The 20,025-nt window shown below is 37.4% G+C and overlaps 1 protein-coding gene across 1 annotated transcript in view; it reads left to right on the forward strand.

The window, feature by feature from the left end:
- Positions 1–2,722: 2,722 nt before the first annotated feature.
- SDC3 (syndecan 3) overlaps positions 2,723–20,025 on the forward strand; it is a 226,245-nt gene continuing 208,942 nt past the window's right edge. Inside the window, exon 1 of the mRNA XM_053705369.1 lies at positions 2,723–3,242. Coding sequence (XP_053561344.1) covers positions 3,177–3,242 — 66 coding nt within the window. The 5' untranslated portion in view covers positions 2,723–3,176. The remainder of the gene's footprint in view (positions 3,243–20,025) is intronic.

The following is a 20,025-nucleotide window of genomic DNA, read 5'->3' on the forward strand; positions in this document are numbered from 1 at the left end:
ATCTGAATCATTAAAGGGATACTAAACCCACATTTTTTTTCTTTCATGATTCAGATAGAGCATGCAATTTTAAGCAACTTTCTAATTTTGGGGGCGAAGGGGGGATCCTACACTGCAGAATATATGTTTTTTTTTGTTTGTTTTTTTAAAAAAGCCTTTATTTTAGTACTGGCATACTTTGTGGGGTGGGGAGGGAAGAGAGCTGTTTGAGAGGGCTCAGGGAGGGATCAGGGGAAGGGATGTGTCAGGTGGCAGGCTGATCTCTACACTAAAGCTAAAATTAACCCTACAAGCTACCTAATTAACTCCTTCTCTGCTGGGCATAATACAAGTGGTGTGCAGCGACATTTAGCGGTCTTCTAATTACCAAAAAGCAATGCCAAAGCCATATATATCTGCTATTTCTAAACAAAGGGGATCCAAGAGAAGCATTTATAACCATTTGTGCCATAATTTCACAATCTGTTTGTAAATAATTTCAGTGAGAAACCTAAAGTTTGTGAAAAAGTTAACAATTTTTTTTATTTGATCGCATTTGGCAGTGAAATGGTGGTATGAAATATACCAAAATGGGCCTAGATCAATATTTTGAGTTGTCTACTACACTACACTAAGGCTACAATTAACTCTACAAGTTACCTACAAGCTACCTAATTCACCCCTTCACTGCTGGGCATAATACAGGTGAGGTGCGCAGCAGGATTTAGCGGCCTTCTAATTACCAAAAAGTAATGCCAAAGCCATAAATGTCTGCTATTTCTGAACAAAGGGGATCCCAGAGAAGCATTTACAACCATTTGGGCCATAATTGCACAATCTGTTTGTAAATAATTTCAGTGAGAAACCTAAAGTTTGTGAAAAAGTTAACGATTTTTTTTAGGTGATCGCATTTGGCGGTGAAATGGTGGCATGAAATATACCAAAATGTCTACTATATATATATATATATATATATATATATATATATATATATATATATATATATGCATGTGAAGGGATATTCAGGGATTCCTGACAGATATCAGTGTTACAATGTTACTAGCGCTAATTTTGAAAGAAAAAAAAATGCTTTGTAAATAGCAAAGTGCTACTTGTTCTTGTTGCCCTATAACTTGCAAAAAAAGCAAAGAAGATGTAAACATTGGGTATTTCTAAACTCAGGACAAAATTAAAAAACTATTTAGTATGGGTGTTTTTTGGTGGTTGTAGATGTGTAACATATTTTGGGGGTCAAAGTTATAAAAAGTGTGGAGTTTTTTCAATTTTTTTGCTCTCCGCATTCAGCGATGTCTGTCGGACATGATCTGCTGATCGGATCATGTCGGACAGACATTTCATAAATAGGCCCCTATGGGTGGGTACAGTAAATGAGTAAGAGGAAAACTACAGCTAAACACAAACACCGCAGAAATGTAAAAATAGCCCTGGTTCTTAACGGTAAGAAAATTGAAAAGTTGTCTGGTTACTGAGGGGTTAAAGAAAAATATTGGGTTTAGCATCCCTTTAAGAACATTGGAATATGAAATATTCATATTTTCATGTCAGTTAGCGCAACTGCGAAAATGCTATAGTGTTTGCACAAAAGAGTGGGTGTTTTTTCCCCACTTTTTTCTCCATTGACTTCTATGGGAGAAGGTGAAAACGCAATCACAATTTTCATCATTTTTTAATTTATTTTATTTATGATGCTAAAATAAATGCACCCATAACTATACATCGGTGGGTTACATATATGGCACAACAAAAACTTTAATGAAAAATTGAAGAGGGCTCTGCCCTTCAGTAACAATCACAGTAAGAGCACTTTTATATCAAGAAAGGCTCTTAATCTTATAATCTATAATTGAGAGCAATACAGAGATAGATAGATAAATAGATAGACTTGTCAAATTTTCACAAAATATGTTATATTTAGGAACAGCAATCCCCTTTATCAGAAAATTGTAAAACATATTTTTTTTAAAGTTCCAGAGTTTGGTATTTTATATATTCATTTATGCAATCGTGCATTCAGGTTGCTGACATTAATTTGGATGGCAGTTACACTATTTTAGATTTTAAAAACTATTTACATACATACACATACATACAATATATATATATATATATAAATATATATAAATATATATATGTGTGTGTGTAAGAAATTGCAGTGGACAAGTAAAATATATGACTTTAGTAGCTTTTAACCACTGACTAGTAACCTGTAGTGATAATATTCAACACACACAAGTATATTTTTTTTTTGCTTTGGTGCACAATTAACAGAATATTTAATCTGCTGCAAAAATACAATTGTAAAAAATAAAGAGATAAGTATTTACTGTTCTTAACTTATATTTCCTCATTATTCATATATGCAAAAATGAAATTTTCCCACCCTTACAATAAGCTTTTGAAACACTAAGTACATCGGTGCGCTGCAATATGGCCAACTGAACGTGAAATACCATATTAAACAGCCTAGTTCCCATGAGAAATAATATCCCTTTATATTGTGTGTATGAGGTCAACCCAGTGAAAGACAGGTATTGTATCATGATGAATAATGATGACCAGGAGAAAGTCCACGGTCCATTTCTCTTGTAATATCACCAAGACGCCACAAGATGGCATGCGACCCCACCTCTCAATACCACCCCTCCCTTAAATCTCTCCTTTTTTCCCATTGATTGCTAGTGAAAGAGGGAGGGTAGACATTTCCTGCTGAGGGGGAGAGAGAGATCCGAAGGAGAGAGTGAGAAGAAATCTAAAGAGGAGAGAGGGCAAAAAAAAAAAAGAATGTGAAGAGGTGAAGGAGAAAAAGAGAGGCTGTAAGGAAGAGAGAGAGGCAGAAAGAGGAGGGAGAAGGAAGGGATAGAAGGTGGAAAGCATCTCTAGCAACGCTTTGGAGGAGAGGGTAAAGGAGGAAGAAAGAAATAAAAAGGAGGGAGAGAGGGACGGAGGAAGGATAGATTTCTTGCTTAGGGGTGGAGGGGAAATAGAGGAGGAGGGAAAGAGAGGGGAGACAGTAGAAGGGAGGGGGTGAGAGAGACAGCGAGGGAGGGAGAGAGGAAGAGGATTTGCAATAGCAGAAAATACTGTCCCTATGGAAGAATAGTGGAGATTTGGGGTGAATAGCTACAGCAAGGTGATATATAGGGTCATTGGTAAGGAGACCTAGAGATAAAGTCAGGATGCAGTTCACATTTTGGATTATACACGGGGCAGGGCTGATGCTCTTCATATCACAGGATGCTTTGGTGAGTAAATATGTCCCCTTCTATATGCATTATGCTTCATTCATATGAATAACTCTGCCCTTCATCCCCTTCACTGCTGCAAGGGGCCTGGTGAACACCCCTTCTTATAATGAGAAATCGACTGGATATTATTCTATAGTATATAGAGCTGCATTCAGTCAATATGTGTTAATCAATTTGCTAATCAGTCCTCTGGTTTTGAAAGATATTGTGCATTCTATGTTAACAGTGAATACATTGTAAATTACTATATTTTATGTAGGTGTGCACTTGCAAAATCTTGTCCTGTATGGTAATGATCCTACTGGGAAAGCATATGTGTTATAGGTGTATTTGTTGGTATGTGTGCAAGCAGTTCAATATATACAGCAATGCTGTATCTATACATGTGTACATCTATCTAGCTATCTATAATCTATCTGTCTGCCTGTCTACACAGGTAAATATGAATTTAATTTTGTATCCAGAATAAGAGGCCAAATGCTACTAATATCAACAGTGCAGTATAAATTTGTTATACTAAATAGATAATTATACACTACATTGTCATGCATCTATCAATGCCTCCCATATGTGTAAGAAGTTAAAGGAACATGATGGGAATGTTAAAAAATGTTCAGTATATATTGAGGTCTGAGTGTTGTATACTTGTGTCTATCTATCTATCTATCTATCTATCTATCTATCTATCTATCTATCCATCTATATCTGTCTGTCTATCTCTATCTAAAATGTGTGTGTGTCCAATTTTGTCTGCCAAGTTTTCTTCCAGGCAGTTTCTTCTACGGAACTATTATACATGGCCATAATTGGTAATCTGGCCCAATAACCCTGCTTTGCCTGCTACTTTTTTAATTTTAACCAGCCGACCTAATAGTATGGTATGTAAGGTATATGATCTTTGTCATTAGTCACCATGAGGCCAGGATTTAGGGCCTACACTTGAAGCCCTCTATATATAGTTGTGGTAGGCTTTACGCATAGTAATTAAATAATTGTATTTCAGATGGTTAAAAATTGCTAACATTTTGGATATAATATGATCATATTTTTTTCTCTCTCTGCTTTGTGATAAGCTTTTCCACAGCCCTTTAGATGACAAGGCTGGAATCCTCTATTCTCCTGTTCCACCAGTAAAGCACTTCTTCTTCATAGTCTACCTCATGATTGGTTGTTTCACTGCTTTGATACCCGTAGAAACCAGTTGCATTACATCTTCATCCAAAGATGGTCATTCATTTTTGCAGTATGACTAGCCCCTTAGCAATTACATTTTCTCATTTTACAGGATGATATCACTGTGGTAGAAGAAAAAAAGATGATACAAGGCATGGTGCTTGTTAAAACACAATATTGCTTGTCTTCAACATGGTTCCCAACAGCATAATTATGTATTTATTTACAAGGTTTTCATATCTCAGACCTATTGGATGTGGTCAGTTATTATTGATCTATCCCTTTAGCTTTTCACAATTTACCACTGAGGGTATTCCAGGTCTAGGTCTTGTCTTTAAAATAAATACATAATATAATACTACTTGTCCCATTGCAGAATCAGCTAAAGTAAATTATCAGTAAATCACTGATAGTGAACTGTGTTTGGTAAAGTTAAAAACTAAGTTCCACTTGCTGTTTTTGTTGAGTTTTTTTAATCATTAAAGGGGAATGAAACCCACAATTATTATTTTATAATTTCAGATAGAGAATACAGTTTTTAAACAACTTTACATTTGACTTCCATATTCAAATGTATTTTATTTTCTTAGTATCCTTTTTTAAAGGAGCGTCAAAGCACTACTGGGAGCTAGCTGAACACATTGGGTGAGCCAATGACAAGAGACATAAATGTACAGTCACCAATCAGCAGATAGCTAGCCAGTAATGCATTGCTGCTTCTGAGCCTACCTCAGTATGCTTTTTAACAAAGGTTACCAAGAGAATGAAGCAAATTAGATAGAAGTAAACTAGAAAGTTATTTAAAATTGCATGCTCTATCTGAATCATGAAATACATTTTGGGTTTTATGTCCTAATAACATATTACCTGAGCGTGAAATTGATTGAATTCCTTAAAGGGACATGAAGCCTAAAATTGTTTAGATAGAGCATACAATTTTAAATAACTTTCTAATTTACTTCTATTATCAAATTTGCTTCATACTCTAGATATCCTTTGTTGAAGGAGCAGAAATGCACTACTGGGAGCTAGCTGAACACATCAGTTGAGCCAATCACAAGAGACAAATATGTATAGCCACCAATCACAAGCTAGTAGAGATGTGCATTTGGCCGTTTTGTTTACTGCCGAATGCGGACGTAGGCAGCTGCTTTTGATATTCGGCTCTTTTCTATTTAAGACACATTTTAGTCCAAATGTTATTCATCCTGAAATAAGGATTAGTTTTTAGTTATGTAGCATGAGGCTGTATATTCATGGCGGCAATGTTTATTATTTTTTTGGTAAATGAATGCAATTAATCCATTCACAATATCATGCTCTCCCAGAGGCTTCTGTAAGATTATTTTGTGCAACATTATACCTAGAAGATAATATTACACATGCTTGGTTTTGCAGTTCTCAAAACTGTGGATTTGTTTCTGCAGACATAATATGCCCGTTTTTCACAGAAAAAATTATAATATTAAAGGGATAGGAAAGTCAAAATTAAACATGCATAATTCAGATATAGCATGAAATTTTAAGACACTTTTAAATTCACTTCTATTTTCAAATGTGCTTCGTTCTCTTGGTATCCCTTGTTGAAAAGGAATACACACATACCCTACACTAGTGGGAGCTGGATGCTGATTGGTGCCTGCATCCATTTGTCTTGTGATTGGCTAACTAGATGTATTCAGCTAGCTACCAGTAGTTCAATGCTGTTCCTTTAGCAAAGGATAACAAGAGAATGAACCACATTTGATAAAAGAAGTACATTGGAAAGTTGTTTAAAATTGTATGTTCTATCTAAACCATAAAATAAAATTTTGAGGTTTTCTATCCCTTTAAACATACGGAGATGAGAAAAAAGACCTTAAAGCGATTGTAAATGTTCCCCTTTGTCTGAACAGATTTGGAATGTTAGCGATATTTTAGGTGGAGTTTAATTCATCAGTTGCAATGAACATGCACTTTAACTTAGTTTTTAATGTAGCACTGAAATTCAAATACCCTGTGCTCCAGCTGCCCACTTCAAAAGTAATATTTTTTGTTGAGTTAATGATTTGAACTGTTCTCCAATCAGTGCTCTAGCCATATGGCATTTTTGTTGTAGCTAGAGCGCAGATTGGAGAATATTTAAAACCGTTAGCTCAACAAAAATATTACTTTTGACGTGGGTGGCCGGAGCGGGGGAGCGCTGGGTATTTGAATTTCAGAACTTCTTTAAAAAGTAAGTTATACTGCATCTTCATTATAACTGACAAATTAAACTGAATCTAAAATATCGCTAACATCACTTTAATTCCATTGTTCGTCTGCAAATTTTTGTATACAGAATCAACCTCTTACCATTATCAAAATGTGCTCAATCTTTTTATATGCAGTTGTCGAGGAACCAGCTTTTACTAAGCATGTGCAAGAATGCACAGTATATATGTATATGTATTTTGTGATTGGCTGATGGCTGTAACATGATATTTTTTTACCCAAAATTTGAAATTCAAAGTTAGTGCTATTGTGTTGTCTTTTTTGTGTGTATTTGTCGATTATGCAGTTCTGCTGTATATAATGGTCCTTGGTGCTTAGTTTCAAGAAGTTCAATGAATAGAAGATTGTTTGGAGTGGAATAGATCTGCACAAGGAGCTAAATGTGAGGAGGGAGGGGCAAGCAGTACGGAAAGGTTAACCTAAAATGTTATTGTTTTAGTTAAATAAAACTATTTAAATTGTTATTATTAATATTAAGCTAATGATTATTTTTCTCCTTCCAATTAAGTACAGCAGAAAAGTTGTCCAAATATGATATTAACACAAATGATTAACCTCTTAAACTGGAGATTGTTCAACTCGTAATAATTTTAAAATGATCTATCTATGTATTTCTAATGGTGTATAATCAAATCAGTCATTTTCTGATATAGTTGTAAAACTAATCTAAACAAGATATTCTAGAAATGAGACTTTTATCTGGTTATTAATATTTAGATTATAACAATCAGCAAAAATAAGTCTTTTTGTAGAAAACATAGAATTTGGAAACTCACAGTTAAAGGGTCATTATAGTCTAAAAAAATGTATTAGAACATGTAATTTTAACACTGACAACACTGCACCTTTATGTTAGGGTGGGTAGGAGAGATAAGTAATAAAATCCTAATTTTCAATTGTTCACTCTAAGCATTGGGCTTTGGTATACAGACTGATAAGGAAGCATTTGGGTGTAGAAGAAGTGTTAAAATAGTTATCAGTTACCTGGAAGCTCAGCCCATTTTAATAGGTTGTGATGTCAAAGAACAAAACTGGCTATTTCATATACCATAATTAATAATAATGAGAATAATAACAAATCATTTTCTCTTAATATACTCTGTTGTTGTTATAACATGGATATGCTTTAACACATTAAGGGGGAATCTCTTTTACAGTACACTGTCCCTTTAATACCTTATTTTTTATATGCATACACTCCATATATCAGTAATTAAGCTTTAGTTCTTAATTAATCTTGTTATCTTTAACGACTCTTTATATTAAAATAAAGGTGATAATTTGTTTAGATGATTATCTCAAATTTAGGCACGCTCTCTCAAAAAATGTTTGTCACCTCTCTCTATGGTTTCTTGATATTGAAGACTGAAACGCACTGCTGTGTTTAACTCATTACCATTTTGTAACTATGACATTTGTTGAACATCATCTTCTTGCTAAGATTTTATTATTGTTAATGAGCACTTCTTGTACTGTAGGCTGATGAGTATAAGTGGCTCAAGTATTCTCTTCTAATATAGCTTCCTCTCCACTTCCAAAGTCAAAATCCTGAATAGTTCTACTGTCTTGATATGAAAAGACTGTACCACATAACCCTCAATTCATACTTTGCAATGTCTGAATCCGCATCATTGTATACTTAAAGGGATATGAAACAGTGGTCCTTTAGTAATAATAAAAAAAAAGTTAAATCAAAGTAAACATAAAAAGAAGCAGATTGCGTTAAACACTGCAAACAATTTACTTGTTTTCTTGCCAAATGAATATTTATAAATTGTAAGTGTAGTCACTGCCTGCAGCTAGATTAGGGTTCTTCCATAAAAACAAAAACTTAAGTTCTATTGTCGCATGTCTTTTGCACAAGAAGTCATCTACTGAACATAGGCACTAAACTGATTGCAGGTATTTTATGCTGTCTCCTCTCCTAGCAATACTTAAAACAAAAATCTGCTACTTTGCCTTGCTGTACAGACCACAGACCGCTTGTGGGGCAGTGACAGGAAGTAATGGACTTCACAAATGAAGTTAAAGGGACAAGAAACCCCATAGTTTTCTTTATGATTCAGATAGAGCATACAATTTTAAACAATTTTCCAATTTACTTATTTTATCTCATTTGCTTGCATTTTTTGGTATCCTTTGTTGAAGGAACAGCAATGCACTAATGGGAGCTAGTTGAACAGATTTGGTAAACAATTATAAGAGGTGTAAATGTGCAGCCACCTATCAGCAGCTAGCTTCCAGTAGTGAATGGCTGCTCCTACCTAGGTATGATTTTCAATAAAGGCTACCAAGAGAATGAAGCAAATAATAGCAATAGATAAAAGTAAATTGGTAAATTCTTTAAAATGTCATGCTCTATATGAATCACTAAGAAAACAATTGAGTTTTATGCCCTTTTAAAAAATAAAGGTAAAATCCTTTCAAAATGATGAGTAATACATAATGCTATGATTTCCCACTGCTTAGTTTTACATTGTACATTGACAGAATTTGAATAATAAACATAGTTTTCCTTTTTTTTTTTTCTTTTTTTTTTTTTCTTTTTTTGGAGAATTTTTATAGCTCACAAAATACAAGGTTTAAAGGGACAGTGAAGTCAAAATTACACTTTCAGGATTCAGATAGAGCATGCGATTTTAAACAACTTTCCAATTTACGTCTGTTATTAAATCTGCTTTGTTCTCTTGTTATCTTTTATTGAAGAGTAAAATTAGGTAGGCTCATAAGAGCTCAGGTGTATGCACGTGTCTTTAGTACTCTATGGCAGCAGTGTTTTGCAACATTATTTGTAGCTTTGTTATACAATGTTGCAAAACCCTGCTGCCATAGAGTACTAAAGACACGTGCACACTCCTGAGCTCTTATGAGCCTACTTAGTTTTACTCTTCAATATAAAATACCAAGAGAACAAAGCAAATTTGATAACAGAATTAAATTGGAAAGTTATTTGAAAATACACGCTCTATCTGAATCATGAAAGTTTAATTTTGACGTTACTGTCCCTTTAATGTTTATAATTTTTTATTGCATATCAACAGGCAATTATATTTTATTGATGGCAATGTCTTTGACAGACCGGTCAACTTGCTTTGCTGTAGGAGCAGCATCATTATGGGCCTAATGATCTAAAGCTCTCTGCTCTGGTGAGAGTAAAGGGACATGAAATTAATTTTTTTTTTCCTTTCATTATTCAGATAGAGCATTCAATTTTAAAAAACTTTCTAGCTTACGTCTATTTTCTAATTTGCTTTGTTCCTTTGGTATCCTTTATGAAAAGTATACCTAGGTAGGCTCAGGAGCTGGGAGCTAGCTGCTGATTGATGGTTGCACACATATATACCTCTTGTCATTGGCTTACCAATGTGTTCAGCTGACTCCCAATAGTGCATTGCTGCTCCTTCAATAAAAGATATCAAGATAATGAAGCAAAATTGATAATAGAGGTAAATTGAAAAGTTGTTTAAAAATGTATTCTCTATCTGAATCCTAAATGAAAATGTTTGGGCTTCTTGTCTCTTTAACTAAGGAGTTTTGTCTCTACTGCAAATCATTTTAGAAAGGCAAATTTAGCGAGAGAGCTGTTTATCTAGCTATGCAGAGTTCTGGATGTGCAGATGAGACACACATTGTATTATAATGCGTATAAAAGCCCCCAAAGATTTGTCCTGCTTTTTTCTCTCCATGCCAAGTTGATGATAATCAGGCCCTGGGATTTATTGCTAAAACAGACTTAGCGACTGGATGCAATGTCAGTTAGCAGTTACAAAGACCAGTAAGGTACTGCCATGTATAAAAAACAGAATTTATGCTTACCTGATAAATTACTTTCTCCAACGGTGTGTCCGGTCCACGGCGTCATCCTTACTTGTGGGATATTCTCTTCCCCAACAGGAAATGGCAAAGAGCCCAGCAAAGCTGGTCACATGATCCCTCCTAGGCTCCGCCTACCCCAGTCATTCGACCGACGTAAAGGAGGAATATGCATAGGAGAAATCATATGATACCGTGGTGACTGTAGTTAGAGAAAATAATTCATCAGACCTGATTAAAAAACCAGGGCGGGCCGTGGACCGGACACACCGTTGGAGAAAGTAATTTATCAGGTAAGCATAAATTCTGTTTTCTCCAACATAGGTGTGTCCGGTCCACGGCGTCATCCTTACTTGTGGGAACCAATACCAAAGCTTTAGGACACGGATGAAGGGAGGGAGCAAATCAGGTCACCTAGATGGAAGGCACCACGGCTTGCAAAACCTTTCTCCCAAAAACAGCCTCAGAAGAAGCAAAAGTATCAAATTTGTAAAATTTGGCAAAAGTGTGCAGTGAAGACCAAGTCGCTGCCTTACATATCTGATCAACAGAAGCCTCGTTCTTGAAGGCCCATGTGGAAGCCACCGCCCTAGTGGAGTGAGCTGTGATTCTTTCAGGAGGCTGCCGTCCGGCAGTCTCATAAGCCAATCGGATGATGCTTTTAAGCCAAAAAGAGAGAGAGGTAGAAGTTGCTTTTTGACCTCTCCTTTTACCAGAATAAACAACAAACAAAGAAGATGTTTGTCTGAAATCCTTTGTAGCCTCTAAATAAAATTTTAGAGCACGAACTACATCCAAATTGTGTAACAAACGTTCCTTCTTTGAAACTGGATTCGGACACAAAGAAGGCACAACTATCTCCTGGTTAATATTTTTGTTAGAAACAACTTTCGGAAGAAAACCAGGTTTAGTACGCAAAACCACCTTATCTGCATGGAACACCAGATAAGGAGGAGAACACTGCAGAGCAGATAACTCTGAGACTCTTCTAGCAGAAGAAATTGCAACCAAAAACAAAACTTTCCAAGATAGTAACTTAATATCTACGGCAGTGCTTGACAAATATGTTCAAAAATTAGGAGCCAGAAAGAATATTTAGGAGCCAGGCATATTTTTAGGAGCCAGACAGTTGGATTTGTATATAGATATATGGATAGTAACCCAAAAAGTTAGGAGCCAGGGGTAAAATTCTAGGAGCCAGTGGCTCCCAGGCTCCTGGGTTTGTCGAGCCCTGATCTACGGAATGTAAGGGTTCAAACGGAACCCCTTGAAGAACTGAAAGAACTAAATTTAGACTCCAAGGAGGAGTCAAAGGTTTGTAAACAGGCTTGATTCTAACCAGAGCCTGAACAAAAGCTTGAACATCTGGCACAGCCGCCAGCTTTTTGTGAAGTAAAACAGATAAAGCAGAGATCTGTCCCTTCAAAGAACTTGCAGATAATCCTTTCTCCAAACCCTCTTGTAGAAAGGATAGAATCTTAGGAATTTTTATCTTGTTCCATGGGAATCCTTTAGATTCACACCAACAGATATATTTTTTCCATATTTTATGGTAAATTTTCCTAGTTACAGGCTTTCTAGCCTGAATAAGAGTATCTATGACAGAATCTGAAAACCCACGCTTTGATAAAATCAAGCGTTCAATCTCCAAGCAGTCAGTTGGAGGGAAGCCAGATTCGGATGTTCGAATGGACCTTGAACAAGAAGGTCCTGTCTCAAAGGTAGCTTCCATGGTTGAGCCAATGACATATTCACCAGGTCTGCATACCAAGTTCTGCGTGGCCACGCAGGAGCTATCAAGATCACCGAAGCCCTCTCCTGATTGATCCTGGCTACCAGCCTGGGAATGAGAGGAAACGGTGGGAATACATAAGCTAGGTTGAAGGTCCAAGGTGCTACTAGTGCATCTACTAGAGTCGCCTTGGGATCCCTGGATCTGGACCCGTAGCAAGGAACCTTGAAATTCTGACGAGACGCCATCAGATCCATGTCTGGAATGCCCCATAATTGAGTTATTTGGGCAAAGATTTCCGGATGGAGTTCCCACTCCCCCGGATGGAAAGTCTGACGACTCAGAAAATCTGCTTCCCAATTTTCCACTCCTGGGATGTGGATTGCAGACAAGTGGCAGGAGTGATTCTCCGCCCATTGAATTATTTTGGTCACTTCTTCCATCGCCAGGGAACTCCTTGTTCCCCCCTGATGGTTGATATATGCAACAGTCGTCATGTTGTCTGATTGAAACCTTATGAATTTGGCCTTTGCTAGTTGAGGCCAAGCTTTGAGAGCATTGAATATCGCTCTCAGTTCCAGAATGTTTATCGGGAGAAGAGATTCTTCCCGAGACCATAGACCCTGAGCTTTCAGGGGTTCCCAGACCGCGCCCCAGCCCACCAGACTGGCGTCGGTCGTGACAATGACCCACTCTGGTCTGCGGAAGCTCATTCCCTGTGACAGGTTGTCCAGGGTCAGCCACCAACGGAGTGAATCTCTGGTTCTTTGATCTACTTGGATCGTCGGAGACAAGTCTGTATAATCCCCATTCCACTGTCTGAGCATGCACAGTTGTAATGGTCTTAGATGAATTCGTGCAAAAGGAACTATGTCCATTGCCGCAACCATCAAACCTATTACTTCCATGCACTGCGCTATGGAAGGAAGAAGAACAGAATGAAGTACTTTACAAGAGCTTAGAAGTTTTGATTTTCTGGCCTCTGTCAGAAAAATCTTCATTTCTAAGGAATCTATTATTGTTCCCAAGAAGGGAACTCTTGTTGACGGGGACAGATAACTTTTTTCTATGTTCACTTTCCACCCGTGAGATCTGAGAAAGGCTAGGACAATGTCCGTATGAGCCTTTGCTTTTGACAGAGACGACGCTTGAATCAGTATGTCGTCCAAGTAAGGTACTACTGCAATGCCCCTTGGTCTTAGCACCGCTAGAAGGGACCCTAGTACCTTTGTGAAAATCCTTGGAGCAGTGGCTAATCCGAATGGAAGCGCCACAAACTGGTAATGCTTGTCCAGAAAGGCGAACCTTAGGAACCGATGATGTTCCTTGTGGATAGGAATATGTAGATACGCATCCTTTAAATCCACCGTGGTCATGAATTGACCTTCCTGGATGGTAGGAAGAATCGTTCGAATGGTTTCCATTTTGAACGATGGAACCCTGAGAAATTTGTTTAGAATCTTGAGATCTAAAATTGGTCTGAATGTTCCCTCTTTTTTGGGAACTATGAACAGATTGGAGTAAAACCCCATCCCTTGTTCTCCTAATGGAACTGGATGAATCACTCCCATTCTTAACAGGTCTTCTACACAATGTAAGAATGCCTGTCTTTTTATTTGGTTTGAAGACAATTGAGACCTGTGGAACCTTCCCCTTGGGGGTAGTTCCTTGAATTCCAGGAGATAACCTTGAGAAACTATTTCTAGCGCCCAAGGATCCTGAACATCTCTTGCCCAAGCCTGAGCAAAGAGAGAGAGTCTGCCCCCACCAGATCCGGTCCCGGATCGGGGGCCAACACTTCATGCTGTTTTGGTAGCAGTGGCGGGTTTCTTGGCCTGCTTACCCTTGTTCCAGCCTTGCATCGGTCTCCAGGCTGGTTTGGTTTGAGAACTATTACCCTCTTGCTTAGAGGGTGTAGAATTTGAGGCTGGTCCGTTTCTGCGAAAGGGACGAAAATTTGGCTTATTTTTAGCCTTAAAAGACCTATCCTGAGGAAGGGCGTGGCCCTTTCCCCCAGTGATGTCTGAAATAATCTCTTTCAAGTCAGGGCCAAACAGTGTTTTACCCTTGAAAGGGATGTTAAGCAATTTGGTCTTGGAGGACACATCCGCTGACCAAGACTTTAGCCAAAGCGCTCTGCGCGCCACAATAGCAAAACCTGAATTTTTCGCCGCTAATCTAGCTAATTGCAAAGTGGCGTCTAAAATAAAAGAGTTAGCCAATTTAAGTGCTTGAACTCTGTCCATAACCTCCTCATACGAAGATTCTTTATTGAGCGACTTTTCTAGTTCTTCGAACCAGAAACACGCTGCTGTAGTGACAGGAACAATGCATGAAATTGGTTGTAGAAGGTAACCTTGCTGAACAAACATCTTTTTAAGCAAACCCTCTAATTTTTTATCCATAGGATCTTTGAAAGCACAACTATCTTCTATAGGGATAGTAGTGCGTTTGTTTAGAGTAGAAACCGCCCCCTCGACCTTGGGGACTGTCTGCCATAAGTCCTTTCTGGGGTCGACCATAGGAAATAATTTCTTAAATATAGGGGGAGGAACAAAAGGTATGCCGGGCCTTTCCCATTCCTTATTTACAATGTCCGCCACCCGCTTGGGTATAGGAAAAGCATCGGGGGGCACCGGGACCTCTAGGAACTTGTCCATCTTACATAATTTCTCTGGAATGACCAAATTGTCACAATCATCCAGAGTAGATAACACCTCCTTAAGCAGAGCGCGGAGATGTTCTAATTTAAATTTAAATGTAATAACATCAGGTTCAGCTTGTTGAGAAATTTTTCCTGAATCTGAAATTTCTCCCTCAGACAAAACCTCCCTCCTGGCCCCTTCAGATTGGTGTGAGGGTATGTCAGAACCATTATCATCAGCGTCCTCTTGCTCTTCAGTATCTAAAACTGAGCAATCGCGCTTTCTCTGATAAGTGGGCATTTTGGACAAAATGTTTTTAATAGAATTATCCATTACAGCCGTTAATTGTTGCATAGTAATAAGTATTGGCGCACTAGATGTACTAGGGGCCTCTTGTGTGGGCAAGACTGGTGTAGACACAGAAGGGGATGATGCAGTACCATGCTTACTCCCCTCACTTGAGGAATCATCTTGGGCAACATCATTATCAGTGGCATCATTGTCCCTACTTTGTTTGGACACTATGTCACAATCATCACATATATTTAAATGGGGAGGAACCTTGGCTTTCAAACATACAGAACATCGTCTATCTGATGGTTCAGACATGTTAACAGGCATAAACTTGACAACAAAGCACAAAAAACGTTTTAAAATAAAACCGTTACTGTCACTTTAAATTTTAAACTGAACACACTTTATTACTGAATATGTGAAAAAGTATGATGGAATTGTTCAAAATTCACCAAAATTTCACCACAGTGTCTTAAAGCCTTAAAAGTATTGCACACCAAATTTGAAAGCTTTAACTCTTAAAATAACAGTAATACAGTCCCTGGTATCTGCTTTGCTGAGACCCAACCAAGCCCAGAGGGGAATACGATACCAAATGACGCCTTCAATAAGCTTTTTCAGTGGTTCTTAGCTCCTCACACATGCATCTGCATGCCTTGCTCTCCAAAAACAACTGCGCATTAGTGGCGCGAAAATGAGGCTCTGCCTATGACTAGAAAAGGCCCCCAGTGAAAAAGGTGTCCAATACAGTGCCTGCCGTTTTTTTAATACAATCCCCAAGATTATAAGAACTATTTATAGTTATAATCCACTAAATATGCTTATAAAGTAATCGTTTTAGCCCAGAAATATGTCTACCAGTCTTTAAAGCCCTTGTGAAGCCCTTTATTCTTATACTTAACTAAGAAAATGGCTTACCGGTTCCCATAGGGAAAATGACAGCCTTCCAGCATTACAAAGTCTTGTTAGAAATGTGTCATACCTCAAGCAGCAAAGTCTGCCCACTGTTTCCCCCAACTGAAGTTACTTCATCTCAACAGTCCTGTGTGGAAACAGCCATCGATTTTAGTAACGGTTGCTAAAATCATCTTCCTCTTACAAACAGAAATCTTCATCTCTTTTCTGTTTCAGAGTAAATAGTACATACCAGCACTATTTTAAAATAACAAACTCTTGATTGAAGGATAAAAACTACATTTAAACACCAAAAAACTCTTAACCATCTCCGTGGAGATGTTGCCTGTGCAACGGCAAAGAGAATGACTGGGGTAGGCGGAGCCTAGGAGGGATCATGTGACCAGCTTTGCTGGGCTCTTTGCCATTTCCTGTTGGGGAAGAGAATATCCCACAAGTAAGGATGACGCCGTGGACCGGACACACCTATGTTGGAGAAAGGGCTATATATTCATGTGGGGAAAATATAACCTGGCCTCTTTATAAATCATTGGTGAGCAGTGTTCCCTCTAAGGCCAGATTTTGTGAGTGGCCCAGCAGGGAAACCGTTAATTAGTGACCCACACCCTGCAAACAATACACAATGCAGGCAGCAAGATATGGTTATCTTATTAACTGTTTCACTGCTGGGCCTCTCACAAAATCTGGCCTTAGAGGGAACACTGGTGGTAAGACACCACATTGAGGGCTAGATTACAAGTGGAGCGCTAATTGATTGTGCACCCCACAATCGGGCAAATTCGCCCCTTTGCGGGTGTGCAATAAAAAAACAGCCATTACAAATGACTGGTTATTGCTACCACAAGCTCACAGTAGCAATAAGCACTCAGAGAGCTCTGGTTAATTTTCTACAAGTGGCCCAAATGCCTCCAAATTAGAGGGTCTTTTATTTTTTTATGAAAACAAAAATGCTACATCATATGAATATATTTCATAAAAAATACTGCACTATGCAGTTTTAAGGGGATAAATGTTGGCAGCTGTGGGGTGCACTGAAAAGTGCCTTTACATTGCGGTCTATGGGCACTGTATGTTCCCTGTGAATATATATATATATGTGTGTGTGTATATATATATATATATATATATATATATATAAAATATATATTTGTGTTAATATGTGTATATACACATATTAACACATATATATATGTATATAATCATATACATATATATTTATATTTGCTGCCATCGCTGCACTTCTTACCCCCTTCACTGCGCTAATACTCATGCCAACTCAAAAGCAATATTTTGTGCTCCACTTGTAATCTGGCCCTGAATATGCAGTGCAGTTTTGGGCACCAGTTTTCAAATAGGACTGTAAAAAATGTAGAGGGGAAATGGCTTTGAGTTATGATGGAAATACTAACACTGGCAAAGAGGGGATATGATTTACATTATACAAATATATTATACAGGGTACATATAAGCCGCTGTCAGCTGACCTGTTTATCAATATGACTGTACAAAGGACAAGAGATCATCCACTGAGACTTGAGGAACAGAGATTACACCTACAGTAGCATAAGGGCTTCTATACAGCAAGAACAATAAGGACATGTAATTCTCTTCCTGATAAGGCAAATCCATTAAAAAAAGGACTGGATGTTTTTTTTTTTTGGCAAATCAGGATATACAGAGAAATAACAGTAATGAAATACAGGAACTTGTTGGCCCAAGGAGAAATCTGATTGCCACTTTGGAGTTAAGAAGGATTTTTTTTCCCTTTGAGCCACAACTGGAAATCACTTTTTATTTATTTTTTTGCCTTCTTTTGGATCAACAGCAGTAAATGGGAATGTTTGAAAGGTTGAGCTTGATTTACCCAGGTGTCGACAATTTAGGAGCCAGTAACAATATTTAGTAACTAGACAGTGGTATATGTATATAGAGAAGAACTCCAAACGTTAGGAGTCCGGTGTAAATAAATTTCTAGGAGCTTGAGTCTCCCTGGCTCCTAGGTTTGTCGAGCCCTGAGCTAAACTGTCTACAACATTGTATAATAATGTAAGAGATGAAATAGCTCCTCATGTTTACCCATTAACCAGTTTCTTTAAAAAAAATGTTTTGTTTGCTCCTAAACATTCAGACATTTTGTTCTACTGTTTCTTTGGAGATATGATGGTCTTGACTTATCTACAGTTAGATATGTTTTGGTCTATAGTCAGTGTTCAACAAATCTATTTAAAGATTGGGAGCCAGTAAGATTATTTAGGAGCCAGACATTCTTTTAGGAGTCAAACAGTGTTATTTGTATATAGATATATGGAGAATAACCCATAAAGTTAGGAGCCAGGGGTGCAATTCTAGCTGGCTCTTGGGTTTATCAAGTCCTGCCTTAGGGCCTGATGATCAAAATCTCGTCAGCATGGAAAAGAATCACACAAAATCTCTGGGGACTTTTTTTTAGCATTATATTATATTATTATATATAATCTATATGACTTTCCACACCCAGAACCCTACATAGTGAGATAAACAGCTCTCAAGCTAAATTTCAGTTCCTAAAATATTTTGAGGGACCTTACAGCACTGATTGACGCATCTTAAAGAACATATCCAGACCAGAGAGCTTTAGATCGCCAGGTCCTTAAAGTACAGACAAAAACATTTCTACACTGTCTCTTATTTCACACATGAAACTACCATCATTGTTTAACAATGAATTTCTGCTTGTTTTTAAAAATTATATAAATATAAGATTATGTTAAATATATGACCCAGTCAACATTTGGACATTGAACTTAAAGGGATATGAAACCCCAAAAAAATTATTTTCTGATTCAGACAGAGCATACAATTAAAAAATAAATAATCCAATTTACTTCTATTATCAAATTTGCTTTGTTCCCATGATATTCTGTGTTGAAGAGATACCTAGGTAGTCACCTGGAGCACTACATGGCAGGAAATAGTGCTGCCCTCTAGTGCTCTTGCAAATGGATAACATTCTTGCAAAAAAAGCTGCTACATAGTGCTCCAGATATGGGCCGGCTCCTAAGCTTACATCCCTGCTTTCCAACAAAAGATACCAAACGAACGAAGAAAAATTTATAGTAGAAGTAAATTTGAAAGTTGTTTAAAATCACAAGTGCTATCTGAATCATGAAATACATTTCTTTGGTTTCATATCCCTTTAAAGTGTGTGTGTGAGGGGGGGGGGTGATCTGTAAGAATCTTCATGCGATAATTAGAGTTGAAGAAAAGAAAAATACTTTGTCAGTCATACCATTATCATTAAAGACAAACACTTTGGGGGGCTTCAAGAATGCCTGTGATAAGCATATCTATGAACTAATTAAGCTTACAGTTCATAGGAAATATAGGGAGACTTGATCTGGGTTTGTATTATCTATGGCAAAATACCAAAATAAAAATCAATTTGTGTAAGTGTGTCTTTATATCTATAAATAAAAAAAAATATATATATATATATATATACTGTATATAACGCATAGAAACACCCAGCACTCACCAGCTAGCTCACAGCTAAGAAAATCACAACTGGAAAGGTTAGTCACCGCATCTGGCAAATGGGAAAGCTCAGGCACCACGTCAAGGTCCTTTCCATTGCCTGAGTATATACTGTATATATATGTATATATATATATATATATATATATATATATAAATATGGCATTATCTCTCATTAACTATATAGTCTAGCATTCTTTTGCTATCATACCCCCCTTTGCTTTCCCCTCGCATTACCTCATATTCTCTCACACTTGAATTCACTTTATAGATGATACTGCAGATTACTCACCCAGACATTTATTTTTTACTCTTTGTGGTTAGTAATGCTTGTGGCTAAGGGTAGACAATGTTACATGAAAGTAAACAAGAGGACAGCTGTACTGTATAATGATTTGAGTATTCTCTGATATGAAACAAGGTGCTCCGTATAATGATTACT

This window comes from Bombina bombina, chromosome 3 (genome assembly GCF_027579735.1).
Source record: "Bombina bombina isolate aBomBom1 chromosome 3, aBomBom1.pri, whole genome shotgun sequence".
In the NCBI taxonomy this organism is placed as follows: domain Eukaryota; kingdom Metazoa; phylum Chordata; class Amphibia; order Anura; family Bombinatoridae; genus Bombina; species Bombina bombina.